The 15040-nt window shown below is 33.5% G+C and overlaps 1 protein-coding gene across 3 annotated transcripts; it reads right to left on the reverse strand.

Annotated features, from left to right (window-relative positions):
• Nucleotides 1–1759: 1759 nt before the first annotated feature.
• Nucleotides 1760–13225, reverse strand: LOC125063563 (venom allergen 3-like). Of its 3 annotated transcripts, none has more exons than XM_047670068.1 (6): nucleotides 13103–13225; nucleotides 4834–5621; nucleotides 4117–4238; nucleotides 2800–3060; nucleotides 2492–2687; nucleotides 1760–2337 (listed from the first exon to the last, which is right to left on the reverse strand). In XM_047670068.1, exons 2-6 carry the CDS (start codon nucleotides 4907–4909, stop codon nucleotides 2069–2071), a joined length of 924 nt encoding a protein of 307 aa, XP_047526024.1. In that variant the 5' UTR covers nucleotides 4910–5621; nucleotides 13103–13225; the 3' UTR covers nucleotides 1760–2068. The 3 variants fall into 3 exon arrangements, with proteins under 3 accessions (XP_047526024.1, XP_047526027.1, XP_047526026.1); XM_047670071.1 differs by having other exon boundaries at nucleotides 4834–5490; nucleotides 13103–13213; XM_047670070.1 differs by lacking the exon at nucleotides 13103–13225 and adding an exon at nucleotides 6987–7432.
• Nucleotides 13226–15040: the final 1815 nt, after the last annotated feature.

Here is a 15040-nt window from a genome sequence, read left to right on the forward strand (position 1 = left end):
AGACTTAGCACTTGGTCTCGTTTCTGAATATCACCTTAAAGGCCAATCGTTTAGGTGAAATAAAATCTGTCTTCTACGAGTAAGAACATGAACCATTAAGACAACAATATAACGACGTGTTGAAGTTACAAAATGCCAATCTTGTTGCGTAGTCCGAGTCTAAGAAGATAGAAACCACTAATAAAGGATAAAAAAATGTTCCCCTATCGCTGATGTTACTATTCTTATTGCGTGAACCTTTAAATGCGTATTTGTAATATTTTTTTATATGAACATATAAATTCTCCACATAATTACTGAACGTACGTCGGAAGATTGATTTTAGCACCTTCATCGATATTTGTTCAGTGATTTACGTAATCGTGTCCTCAACCTGTCATCTGCGATGAGAGGTCAAGGTTTCTCCTAGCCAAGGTAAACTCAGCCATTGATATTTGTTCAACATCAAGTTTTGTATTTGTTTTATAACAAACATGAATATAAATTATTAAAATAATTATTTGATGACCCATTCTACACGCTTCAATCTAATGATGCTAATCTTATTTGCATGCGAACCGATCTGGCGTGATATAGACTTGACTTTTTGGCAGCATAGAACATACCTACGTATATAGTTAAAGTAAAGGCTTTACAGGGCTTGCCATCACCCAGGCGCAGAAACTAGCCGACGACAGGGGAGAGTGGAGGGAGTTGTGCTACCAACCAAGTGACCATGTGGGTATGGCCCATGTGCATTCCACACCATTCTAAGCCATAGGGGGGCATGATTTTAACGGCTGATCGCGTGGTGGGATGCAGACAAGGCTACGCTGTTACCGATTCCTGCCTCGGGCTATTGGTAGTGGTGCCGTGGGGTTTTAGTGGGTATAAACAGTGGCGAGTCCACATAACGCTCCACCACGGGGCAGTCATACCGCGGAAGGGTTTGCGTAACGCATTTCCTGGCAAACAAAATATAGCCAAACTAACACAACCTTCAGAAATGATAAAAGCGACTGAAGAATATCTCTAGTTTACGATTACTAAATAGACAGTCTACGAACAATACCGGAAGATGTTAATTGATTTTGAAGTCGTACGAGAGTTTCTTAAGGTGTAGCGCGCCGTGCCGTAGGTCGGATTGAGATTGACGCGCAGACACTGAGCCTAGAAGTAATCCTCATCATCATGTCCTGTGTAACACAGGCCTTTGTTAATCAGAGGGATAGCGAGGTATACCCACTACAGACAAATTAGCACGCCCCTTAATGGCACCTCGGGGTTCGTGAAGACTTTGATTCTACAAGCCTTAAGTAAAGACTGACACCAAAAAACAAACATCTATGTTTTAAAATATATACTTTAGATATATATCTGATTGATGTATATTGTGATCAGTAGAATGCTTAACAAGCATTAAGTTTTTGCATAGTATTAAAAGATTTTATTAATATTTAAAAGTCGAAATTATTTGGGTATAGTTTAATTATATTTACTTATCGTTTCCTTTGTACTTTTCATCAAGGGTTAATGTGGAACTATGTTTATAAGTCTTCGAAACCCACACAAGTTTTATGTATTAGAAATAAAAAAAGTATTTTGTTATAAATGCTACACTCTGACGAAATAATATTTTAATTAATTTAAAAATTTAATTTTTATGATGGACTATTTTGCTATCCATTTTATGCCAATATGTATGTATGTATTCAGGACTTGTATAAATGACCGCGAAATCAGGCAAAAATAATCTTTATTCTTATAAATAAAAAATAAATTATTATTTGAAAATTTATTACAATAAAATATAAATACTCTAAATAACAACATCATATTTTAATTCTTATCTAATACTAGAAGGTCACACACGACAGCAAAGTAATTATAGTATGAAACTATTAGACCTTCAACCTACACAAGGTGAATTAAAATGCATTAGCAAAGTCCTAAGCTCCTTGTAAAACCAAGGAATAAAGTTATCTACAAAGTTCCGAAAGCATCTAGCTTCGAATAAATCAGTCGAGTAACACAACTGTCACAATTAATTAAAATACTGTTATGAAAACGATGCCACTGGTTGAAAGCGTTATAGGTAGACGTTTCCAACCCGAAGAGCTTTTGGTTTAACGAATAAATTTGAAGCGGTCTTGAAGATGCTGATCAGAGGCCTGAAGGTAGTAGCCTCGGGCTTGTAGTAGGTCTGTGGCCGTTGATAGTACTGGTATTCGTTGTTGTATTGGTTATAGAAGTGGTAGTTGAAGGCTGGAGAATCACCAGTGCTGTCGGGGATGACATTCGAGATGTAGCCGTTGTTATTGTCAACTTGGTAGCTCGATGTGCTCGTGTAAGTGGCCGCTGTAACAATACAATTGATTAAATAGGCTGCCACGATTACAATAACACATCCATGAATTGGTGAAATGAATCGTAAAATGTGAAGAGCCTTGAAACTGAATCTGTTAGGAGGAATGACAATTTTATGATTGTTATTTAAGAAGTTAATACTTACAGCATAAGCCAGAGTATTTTCTCGATTCTGAAAGTCCAAATGCGCTGCAAGATGGACTTCCTTTTTCGTAGGGGTTCGATCCAATGACATTGCCACCTGGGCCGTAGTTACATACATACAGCTTGGTGTATCCGCGGGTTGGGTCATAGTAGAATGTGTATCCACATCCAACATGAGATGTCTCGCCCCATACCAACTGTAATAAATAACCTCTTAAGTTTAGCCATTTCGATCGGGCGTTGTGTGATTTTTTTATATTACTCACAATTATTTTTTATTCATAGATATTTATAGTCAAATTTGGTTACCTGAGAGTAATGTCCAGTCCCATGTCCACCACTGATAGGCTTGAACCCGTAAATCCTGACTTCATCAAACCACGCATTAATCTGTTTCATGAAGTCTGGTTCTGAGTCAGATGAATCACTTGGTGGGCGAGTGGTCCACGTGGCTGCAAGGTTTTGCCCCACGGGAAACCTGCCGACATCACGCTGCGCCGCTCTATCATGTGCGGGAGTGCATTGGTCAGACCAACGTTGTGCCGTTGCTGCTAACTCTTCGTCCCATACCTGCAATGCGTATTCTACCGTTAAACAATCCTTTAACTGCATCAACGAATACAAGTATTTATGAAATTTATTGCCATGTGCAGTGAACTTTAGAGGTCAATGTCTTGAACGTGGGCCTTTGAACTCAATAATTTCGAAACATGAAAATATTGATTTAGTGAGCCACTAGGCCATTTGTTTGGCAACATTTAATCTTTCATTTATGTGTTTAATTTATTAGTTTTTCCATACATTTTTGCAGTTAACTTAATCAGATATGTTTGTTACGTAAAGAGGTCAATATAAACCCGTATTGATATTGGGAATATTGAATTACAAAGTATTTTATTGCTGGTTCCGTTAACAGTTGCCAAAAATAACACTTTTTAAGGTTACCGTACTTATTGACTTGTTTCAAAACGAGCGTGATAATATCGTATCAATTTAAATCTTATTCAAAAGTCACATGCTCTCCACGTGAGTTAGATGAAATTCCTACCTGATAAGTCCATTTCATCTCCCATTATGAATAAATTTAACGTTATTACCTTTTACAGAAATCATTAGCCTTTATCGATTTATATACAGACGTTACTGTCTGTTTTGTGACATTCACTTAATTCATATTTTTCCTTTATCGTTCTATTTAATATCTTTTATAATAATACCTAAGATCATTCCTCTCAATTCTGCATTTAAATGCCATCAGAAATACCTTTTTATTGAACATGTAAACCTTCGAGAAAGTCTGCTTTGCTTTATGTTAAATATTATCGTGAGAATATGTTACTTTTTTTTTTAAAGTTATGTATGTCTCATGTGCTTTGAAAATATAAACCAGTATCGGCTTAAAGCTCTGAGTAATATTTATCTAGTAATAAAAGCATGAAGTAGGTATAAAGCGATGAATCAGTAACTTGCTCTTCCTGCTTTTGACATTTCGCTCGGTAAAAAGGCAATTATATGCGTTAATAATACTGTGTGGCCATCGGCCCATAAAAGGAGTCATTGAAAATTACAGTTAATTGCGCCTTTAATGAGGCATAAAGATGAAATAAAATGGGATAGCATACTGACCATTTCCATCATATTAGCTGCTGGTGGTTGGCTTGATACTTGTCCTAGAGCTACTGACTGCCGTAGACGATTATGAGCGTCTACAATCGCTTGCTTTTCATAGGCTGTCAGCCCTCCAGTTCCTAATAAAATAATAATCATCAGAAACTTGCCAGCAAAAATATACAAATTTAATATAGTTTACAAATTGATATAATAATCCTACGGATTAGTTCGACTAGTGCGTATAACACAGGTGTCTGAATCCATTAAATTTTACGATCTCGATCCATACAAGTATGCAAATAGAGGCGTCATTTTAGGTAAAATTCGTTCGCGGAATCTAGACTGGGTGGCGACGATAAAATTTATGACACCCTCGACTGTAAATTGTCCTTTTGATATCTTTATTTCTTGTTTAATATTGTGTTATTAAATTACTGTGTTAATTCAATAAAACACTTGCTGCTTTATACCTTAGCAACAAATGTAAAAATGACGGCAATGGAAACAAAAAATAAGTCACCGAATAAAATTTATACAAAGTGTACAATTTATGTGAATGAATTAATTGGTACTTGAGAGAATTATGATGTAAGTTGCTCAAATATTTTATATAATTACTTCGTCATGTGGGAAAAAATATTTATTAACTTGGTAGTTAATATATTATAATAATTTTTATAATTGGTAATAATTTCTTGCTAAGCAAAATTAATATAAGGTAAAATAACTTACTCAGCATCTGTTTCCCAGCACCACACGCCTCTGTTGCCGCTAGGCTTCCCACAACAAACAACACTAGGGCAATCATATCAAAAATTGTCTATTCACAACACTAAACTTAATTTCACGATTTGGTTGAGATTCGTAACAAAAGTGTTTCACTTATATTTACGAAACGTCAAACTAGACTATCCGGTGATCCGCTGCACTGCGTGCCGCGCGCTCTCCGGTTTTAGGCAATCTGTGTGTGTGTCTAGTGCGCGCTCGCTTATGTAGCCGTGCGGTGTTACCATGGAGACGTTGAGACGCCGTCGTATCGTCCGAGCCCGGGCTCCAGTCGCAGCATTAATAAGCACCTAATCCACTGTTTACTATTAATACATAGCATCAATATCAAATGCGCTTCCTTAATTATCTTTTTTCTTAACTTCTTACACAAGTACAGTAACTTCGAGAAGCGATTGCGCTGTGTCTTCAGCTATGCGAAGAAAGGTTAAACGTTCGTCGACGGACCGCTTTTTGTCTCCAGTAATAATTTAAAAGTCATTATCTTGAACCCGCTCGCTGTCAATGAAATCGAGTTCTTGTGATGTGTCCGAGCCAAAGGTGGAAATATGTTGACAGATATTGGTCGGAACGGAAGTGGTCTTTAGGCGAAATTATAGGCACCTAAAAACAAGGAAAGAATAATACACGCTCAACCTTACTGCGTCCAAAGCTACCTCGTTTTATGGTTCGGCACATTCGTTGAAGTATTGTGAGTCAAGAAAATATCTCCTTGGAGAATATAGATGTGCAATCTAAAATAAAAAGAGATTACGATAAAATACATGCTTTACAGTCCCCTTGTGGTTTGGTAATTAATACATACATATCTCAAATAAAATAATGATTTATATTCTAAGGTTGCATTCAATAAAATTGGTAACGCAAAGTATCAGATTTCCGATTCATTTGAAGTAATCTTAAAATGAGTAACCGGAATGGAAGATTTAATTCCTACTGCATGCGTGGTACAGTTACTAGGTTCTTAGTAGTTTAATACTGAAAAATACTGAATGAACTCTGTGTTCAAAACAGCGCATTTTATCATTTCCGGGATTATTAACGAGTACTGAAACTTATGGTTTGAATCAATACCAAAACCGTACTATAACGTGTCTATATAGTAGCAGTATTCTACTGAATATTGTAAAATTACAGAATCCACTGTAAAAATTGATGAATCAAAAGGTAATATTGTAAAAACAAAAAATGTTCAATTACGCGCTAAAACGATACAGAGACATCTTGTCTGTAGCCAACCGATCCGGTTTACCACCTGACCTGAGTTTTTACTTGTATTTCAATCATTTACATATTAATATTATTCACGAAATAGGTAAGAAAATCCGAGTCCATTTTAATTTCGTTTATCGTTGCAGTTTATTTTGTATACCCTTTAAAAGATTATTATAATGAAATTAATATCTTGATATTTATAAATTTTTTTGTTTGTGTTTTATTTTAATTAGAAGTTAATTGTCATAAAATACGTCAAATCTTAGCGGTGCTAATATGCCGTGAAATTGCTCCTCACGTTTTGGAGAACATGTGCGATAAGTATTGCGTAAACTTTGTTTTAAACCAATGATTTTAAACACCAACAGCGCGGGTGTTATAATTTAATGTGTCTGTTTGTCGCACTGTAGCTCCTAACCAAGCCGATTATGATGCTTTTTTGGTAGAAAATTGACGTGATTGACATGGTTTCAAATTCCTTATTGCTGTATATTTTTTAAATATATAAACGAAGTGATATGTACAGTACATGAGTGACATTAGCCATATGTGATCATCATTTCCGAGGCCACCGACGGTCATAACATTTAAAATCATTCTGAATTATAATGTTAAAGAGCGCTTAATTACATTCTCTGAGTTCTCCAAATATTTGCCTTCAACACATGAGGTCTGTTTATCTGGAAAGTCCATAAACTTGACCTTTATTAAACGATCCTCGGGTGATTTTAAATGACCCATTAACTAATAATTCTGCTTCATTAAATATATTTTATCTGCTAATAGTGTTAATTTTCATATTGGAGGTTAAAAGGAAATTGATGTTGGGCGTATACTAGAATTATTAAGCGATCAATCAACAATTTTCAGCTCAGGGTACTTACAAGTTGGTTCACTGGTTTGACACAGTTGCACAGAATGCACACCAATGTGACATTAATTAAGGCCCAATTTTATATATAAGGTCCCGGGATACCTCTGAGTACCTGAATTGGGAGCGAATTGAGTGCCACAATATCCTGGTAATCTCAGTGGTGGGATGGTCAAAACTTATTTCCATTAACTGAACAACATAAAAACTTAGCTAGAAAATGATTTAATGCGTTATCAAAAACTTTTCTACAAGTAGGAAGAAATACACACGCAGAACAAAATCACCAGATTCGGCATAAAATATACATTTAACATCGAAATAAATTGCAATTAAAAATAAACATGACTTGATATAATCACATAAGTTGAAAATAACAATAACATTGAGAGCTCGCCTGGCAGACAATGCGTCGCACGGATTGCATCCTTCATTATATGTAGACTAGCGTTCAGCCCCGACTTTAGAATAGTCTTTATTATACGAAAGATAATGTTTAATGTCCCCTGATGGGGCATAGTCTTGACACAGGCATCTGTTTATTAGATAATTTTTAAATGTATGAGATAAATTTTAGATTTAGATTTGTTGTCCATTCTCAATGGACTATGTTGGACTTCAATTGCTTCATGCTCTCTGTTAATCAGACAGCTAGGTAGCAAAACCCAGTAAATCGTAAAGGTATACAAAGGACCGAAAAATTGTGACCAATTTATGTTCCAGCGTAACATAATTTTTTGTGTTTTACTTGTTTTCTTTTAACCATTTCTGGTCAATTACTGAATCAACTAATCCGTTACAGTTATCGTTTTGCCGGTATTATTCACCATACACTATGCCTCGAATACAATATAATGATAAGGTTCTACTAATGATTAATAAATCCACAATGTATAACTAACTACCCAATTAAAATAGCTATCAACTAAATCATTACTTACCTTATATTCTATTGTTAAAGAAACTATCTTAAGCTCCTTAGTACACTGCATTATAATGACTGTACAGTGCTTTAGTTTTAGTTTGGAGGGAAACTTGTTTTTTTAACATCATTCAGGTATAGCAACCGGTCAAACTCAATTTAAATATATGTACATATTTATTTATTTTGTATAGATTTCTGTACTCCTTTGTGTTCATTCGATTGTCGATATGTTTCAATGTCAGAACAGGTAGAATCGAGTGTTCAAGGCGTACGATAGAAGGACCAGATGTATGATTTCATTATTTACGATTTACAAGAAAAATAATTGAAGGTTTTGAATTAATTTTTAAGAAAACATGACCTTAATGTCTTTATTCACTTATTTTCTTTTTAAACACTCAATAAAATAAGGAACATTATCGTCGCGTAAATGATAAATGACATAATTAATTAACATAAAAAAATCCGTATTCATATCTAAGTGTATGGTATATACGATTTGTGGTTGACAGCGAATAATTTAGAAAACCTACAATTCGTAGAAATTAGGATCTGCATAAATCATGAGGTACCCAATAGAGGATATCTGCAAGTTTTGGCAGTCGGTAAAATAGAAGACCAAAAATCGGTTTTAAAATAGGTTTCTTTTAAGTCCATGGGAAAATAGATCTGGATGCATTCTTGGCCTCTTTGTAAAGTTATTAATAAAAAAAAACAATAAAACCTTTACCACGAAACATATCTAATAATACATGGCGTATATAATGTACGTATACATCAAAACATTATTTCGTTTTGTAAAAGAATAACAAAACGAGTGAAAAAGGTGCTTTATTTAAAAAAAAAAGTGCTAGTAATGAATACGTATTGTCTGACGGTCATAATACATCAGAGTAGTTAGATAATATTTGTATTCACAGTCCCAGTATTTACTTAAGCTAAACACACCGAGAACATCCTGCTAACATTAAATATCAATATCGTAAAGATTTCTTTTGCCATACTTGTTTGCATTTTTTCAAACGACGAAATGTCACAGAACATTAACGAACTTGTGACCCTAGATTTCTAGAAAATGTGCTTCAATAACAAGTTTCCAAACAACTTTCCTCCATAATCTGCATACGAAACTCCAAATAGATTTGATAGCGATATTAATTCATCAAGAACATAATTTATGTATGAGCACAGGTAATATGCAAGAAATTTTAAGAGAAGTGTTTTCCTCAAATGTATGTGTGTGCAAAACGTTCCTAAATAAGTCTTAGTTACCTGAAATTAACGTCAATTGCCACTTAAATTACGTGTTTAGTAATACATTAAAAACGTTTTTTGTTGTATTATGTTTGTAAGGTTGAGTATTTTCTGAGCCCATATATTTTACGTTTCGTTTATGGTGTTTAAACACATTGTGATTTGTAAATGTTTTTAATTTTAATTAAAATTTAGCTTCTATAAGTGAGTAGAAATGACGATACCTCGTATTACCCAATTTATTTACTTTTCATTTTCCTTATATTCCTTTGCGAACTGTACTTTAGGGTACTTGGTACTCGTAGTTGTAGGAATAGTGTACCCACTAATACCGAAAAAAATGTAAAACGCCCTGAAGTCAATTAGTTAATACCCAGATTTTTAAACACATAACCAGTCGTAATAGCCGAGATCTAATAGAAATACATACGTCTCATACAATTACGATATTGGAAGCTGATTACTCGAATCTGGATTCTCCAAAACAGCTGTAACATAAAAAGTTTTGTAAATGGCTCTGAAGGGTATTCTTCCCTGGCCCAGACATAGAAATGTCTAGTCAACTTATTAAGTTTCTACACCCTTCGAAACAATATCATTGACCAACTGAGGCACTCACAAGAAGAATAGGGTAGGTACCTATAGGGTATAAATGTTAGGATATAAAAGTGCTAATAACAACAGTCCTGTTAAAAGGTGTGTAGCAAAAAACTCCATACACTGTTAACATTATAATGCTCACATACTCCTTGAAATATCACGCATAGAGGATTTCTTAGGAATGATTTTATCAGAAATCGTGTTCTGAAGTGCTAAGTGTACGCGGAAGGCACAACTCATTTTACTCGTTAAGCCATCTAGGTCAAACTAACAACGACTCATCTCAGAAATTATTTGCGCGTAAACATAAGCCACTTAGTGATCAGCACTTTGTATGTACATGATTATTTATTATAATGAGTATTTTAATTTTTCTTTGCTTATATATGTTATTAAAAAATCTGTCGAGTGAGGATTTAATTCAGAGGGAATTTGAGTATTCTTTTTGCGTAAAACGCAGTTGTTGTCGAATAGTGGCGAAGTTTTATATTAAATAGATGCATTAGACTTTGCCCTCTATTTATTGGTAAAAAACGCATTAAAATGTGTAGCTTAGTTTATCCTGTGTATACATATTGCTTTATCTGAGGTAATTTAATTGCTAACTCATTGCGCTCAATTTTTTTAAATATTTTTTTTGTGACATTTTAATAACAAAACACTATACACAATTATGTGCAATGTAGTAGCATTAAATATAATAAACTAAATTTATGTATTTTAGCGAATAAATAAACCCGCCTGTCGCCACTCTGTCTCAAAATCGAGGTTAACAAATGCCTTTATTTATAAATCTTATCAAAATGTGACGCACGATTGATGAGGATCTATTAAACTGGACATATCATTATAATTCAATGCTAAGTTCTCAGAAAACGAGAATAGTATCCTTCTAATGATAAATATTAGTAAGAAATTTGGTAGTAAACATTTTTTATGAATGGTTTTGTTTTTTTTCAAATTTTCCTCGACTTTTTGGGCCGTTTGAATGGCTGTGTGTCCTTGCTTAAGCATAATTTAAAAGCTATAAAGTTGAACTGTTTCCAAAAACTGAAATAGTTACGCTAATATTGTTTTTCTCACATAAATTCCTCTTTGATCACGTATCTGTATATTTTAACAAACTCGTGCTTATGAAGTATGAGGTCTAAATAATGTATTAATTTTGTTCTATTATTTAAAAAATACAGGTCTTATAACTGTACAAATAGATGTATAAAAACTTACACACTGGATAATAACAAAAGAAGGAAAGAGAGAAAAAACAATTAATAAAGAATCTATCGCATCGTGATTCAGTTAAAACACAACGTGTAGAACATGGGAAAAAAATTAACAAAAAACAAACAGTCTTTCCTCCTACTTCGATTTTGTTCCCTATGGAGTAGAGACTCTTGGCCGTGGGGTTCAAGAGCACAGGCGTTATTAAAGATTTAAGTTTGCGCCTGGTAGATAGTACCGGTGACCGCAGAGCTGGTGCTTTCCTGGCTCAACGAATAAGTATCGCAATACAGCGAGTAAATTCTGCCAGCGTTTAACCAAACTTTTTAAATTTGTTTTAATTTTTTTTTTTAATTTTTCTTTATATTTTTTATAGGTTAAATTTTTTTTAAATACTGAATACTTGTTTATAATCAATAAAATGTTGAAGTGAATTTTGCTTCACAGTATAAGCCTACTTTCTCCAACTAATGCAGTTAAGAACTGTCATTACTACTAATAGATATTAAAATTAAAGCACTTTGAAAGTAACCACATTTTTCTTTCACTTTTAGAGCTTTCTTAGAATAACTTTCTTTTTGTCAGGACAAAAAGTATTGAATAATTGACAGATGAAAGTGAATGCTGTCAAACGCGAGGTTGAGTAGTGAGTCAGCTTTTAAAATGTAAATAAATAAACGGTATTATTTACGTGTTTATATTTTGCATACAATACTTAGACACATGTCCTAACTAAATATGAAGCATGTTATCAAATCAAGTATTCCTTAGGTAAATATTGCTATTTTAGTTTTTACTATTTATTTTTTATATTATTTTTATTTTTACGTGTCAATAACAAATAAGCTTTTTAACTAATTTTTCTTTACCACACACAAGTCGTCAAATTTTAAAAACTATCTCAATACCGTACAATATGATATGACATCTTGGGTAAAAAATACACTTATCAATATTATTTTGTTGAGTTAATGAGTAATTTCAGAGAAGTGTTAGCCTAGTGGTTTCAGCGACTCTCATCCCTGAGTTCTATATAGATAGGTTCGATCCCCGGCTGTGCACCAATGGACTTTCTTTCTATGTGCGCTTTTAACATTCCCTCGAACGGTGAAGGAAAACATCGTGAGGATACCGACATGTCTTAGACCCAAAAAGTCGACTGCGTGTGTCAGGCACAGGAGGCCTACTTGCCTATTCGATTGAAAAATGATCGTGAAACAGATTCAGAAATCTGATCCCAAGACCTAAAGAGGTTGTAGCTTCACTGATTTATGTGTATTGTTTTATTTTAATGAGTAATTCATTAACTCTTACAGCTTCACAGAACTCTCTTTGTCACAACTTTTCTATAATTTATAATTTATAAATCTCGCTTTTTAAACTACATGGTTATAGTTGGTAAGAACTCTGTAAGTTAGTAATAGTTTGTTTGTTGTAATATCTAGATGTAAGATTTTAATGGTAAAATAAGTAAACACATTAAAGCGTCAAAAGCATCTTAAAAGAATCAGTATATACGTAGAAACAATATTATCGAACATTTTATTAACAATAAAACATATTCTTTATTTCCTCAGTAAGTAAAAATTTGCAATAATTACTGTTTTAATGTTGATAAAGTGGACTTAATCTCAAAACCTATATGAGTCATGGATTTGCATTTTGACTGGACCAAAATGGGGTCACCGACCAATTCACCGTAAGCTTTGATTAGTGATCGTGTCATTTTCCTTATATTTGTTACAGTAAGGCATCGCATAGTAATTAAGTAAATTTGTTTAATTAAATCACATTATATTTCAAGTAATTAGTGCCTTGTCATAAAATAGAATTCATTTGTATAAGTAACGCAATCCACACGAAATTATTATGAACGAAACAACAAGTCATGGTAGTCAAGCAGTTTTTTGAGAATAAACCAAAAGCTTCTTTTTTCAAATATTTATGATTTCCGGCCCGAAGTTGAAATCTATTTCTTTACATTGAATTTTATTGAATCAGTCTTATTAATCTGATCATTTAATGCGGAATATTAATTTGTAATTTAATGTTATATATTAAATTATAACAATACCTAATCAGATAACATAATATGTATTAATTGTATCGTAATGTAATCATAAACTTACATGAAATATGAAACCCTTTAGTGAATTAATCAAAATGTTCACTTATATCACTTCGCGATGATTTTAATACAAAAGATAATCCCGAGGCTGCCTCCCAGTGCAGCTTATAGACTCGTTTTGAGCTAAATGTCGATCAATAAAAAATAAATATGGACGCGTTTTCATGTTGCAATCAGAGATCTTCAAGTACTGGCCGTTTTTACAAAATGACATTTTTATGGGACATCCCATCGGAGTAGTTAAAAATTACCATCTTGGTTGATTTAAAATGATTACCAAGAAGATATGAAATTTAAATTTTAAATTTATTATTTTACTAGCTTTCGACCGCATATTCGGCTACGGGAATTTCGAGTATCGTGCAATAATAATAGTTATTTCAGTCGATTTACATAAAACAAACACTTAGGAATCACACTATACATTGGTACAAAAATCAATCCAGTCAATTTGAAGTTTATCGCCTTAATCACGAAATAGACCCTTCACGAAACTTCTATTTTAAAATGTAAGGATACACACGATCATAGTAAACTTAAGTCTATATTAAGACCATATATTTAATAACGTTACTTTCACACAGACGAACCATTTAATGAGTGATTATAGACAAAATTTATTGATAATAAATAATATTATATGTATCATCGGCAAATTAAATAACCGTTTCCTGAACTTAATTAAAGCTGGACAAATTAATGAATTCAAAATGAGAATGTATCACAAATTTAAATAGCATAACGGGACATCTTGAAACATACACTTAGTTTTTAGGCGCAATTTTATACGTTTTACAAGACATTTATATGCGAAAGATAAAGGTTATTTAGTGGTATGAAAAACTAAAAGCAAATGAACATAAGCTTACGAAAAAATGTTTGAATGGCTTGTTGCGTGAATTTTATTTGTTCGGGTTTGCTGCCACTGGGTTTTGATGGCTGCCAATAAAAATTATTTTATATAGAAATATCCTTGTGTTGTATCATCTTAATTTGTTTTTCCTTATTTTATGTATGTAACCTTTATTGATCTAATGTACATCCGCAGATAACATTATTGATCGTAATTGCGATTTTTATTGCATTTGTTATTGAATATATGAATTATTGCGCTGTTAATAACTTGATGTTTTAATTGAATAATATTTTATTTATAATTGCAGCGTATTATAATAAACCATTATGGGACATGACGTTTCTATATACTACGGCATTGTTTGCGTAAAATAACTAATAGTTTAAATAATTTACTTCAAAGTTTTTATCGAAGAGAATTAAAGTAATTATTACATTATTTTTTGTGGCTAATATAAATATCTAATTCAAAGTCCAATAATTAATAAAAAATAGTCTATCATTTATACATTGAAGCCTTTTTACGGGTAGGCATAGACCACGAGTCTCCACTTGCTGCGGTCCTAACATACCTGTCTCGCCCCATCCATATCATGCATGCTAGTCGGTTAAGGGTTCTTTTGACCAGTCCTTTCTCTAGTACGTCCTGGATTAACGTTCAGGTATATACGACAAGGCCTACATGACCTGACTGCACCATCTATAAGAAAATTGTCCAATGTTTTAGAAAGATTAATGAAAGGAATAAAGTAGTAGTAGGAATTTATTTTCACACTCATTATAGTACTCCAGTCAGCCCTCCATTCCAGCACTGCACAGGGAAGATGACTTGCAGGCTCCGCTGTCACCGCGAAGGAGAATGGCGATCTTCCGAGGTGTCACTTTGTGTCGAATTTGATATTGCGGTGTGATACTTTGATGCCTGAAATTATATTCCGGCAACGTGTCATCCGAAAAGATCCCTTATAAATGCACAAGTTGACCGGGCCTGTTGGTCTCCCTGTACTGTGCAGCTCCTCAGTTGAGGAAAAGAGAAATCATGCTGGATCTCCTGGCCTGGCCGATCAAAGCATCAAAGTCATCA

This window comes from Pieris napi, chromosome 3 (genome assembly GCF_905475465.1).
Source record: "Pieris napi chromosome 3, ilPieNapi1.2, whole genome shotgun sequence".
NCBI classification, from domain to species: domain Eukaryota; kingdom Metazoa; phylum Arthropoda; class Insecta; order Lepidoptera; family Pieridae; genus Pieris; species Pieris napi.

Bases quoted from the DNA above. Each gene is read 5' to 3' on its own strand.
- LOC125063563 (XM_047670068.1), bottom strand. From the start codon at position 4,909: ATGATTGCCCTAGTGTTGTTTGTTGTGGGAAGCCTAGCGGCAACAGAG. The intron at 3,061-4,116 runs GTCAGTATGCTA...TACGCATTGCAG, and splicing joins CAGCTAATATGATGGAAATG to GTATGGGACGAAGAGTTAGC. The intron at 2,338-2,491 runs GTAAGTATTAAC...GTATTGTTACAG, and splicing joins AAAATACTCTGGCTTATGCT to CGGCCACTTACACGAGCACA.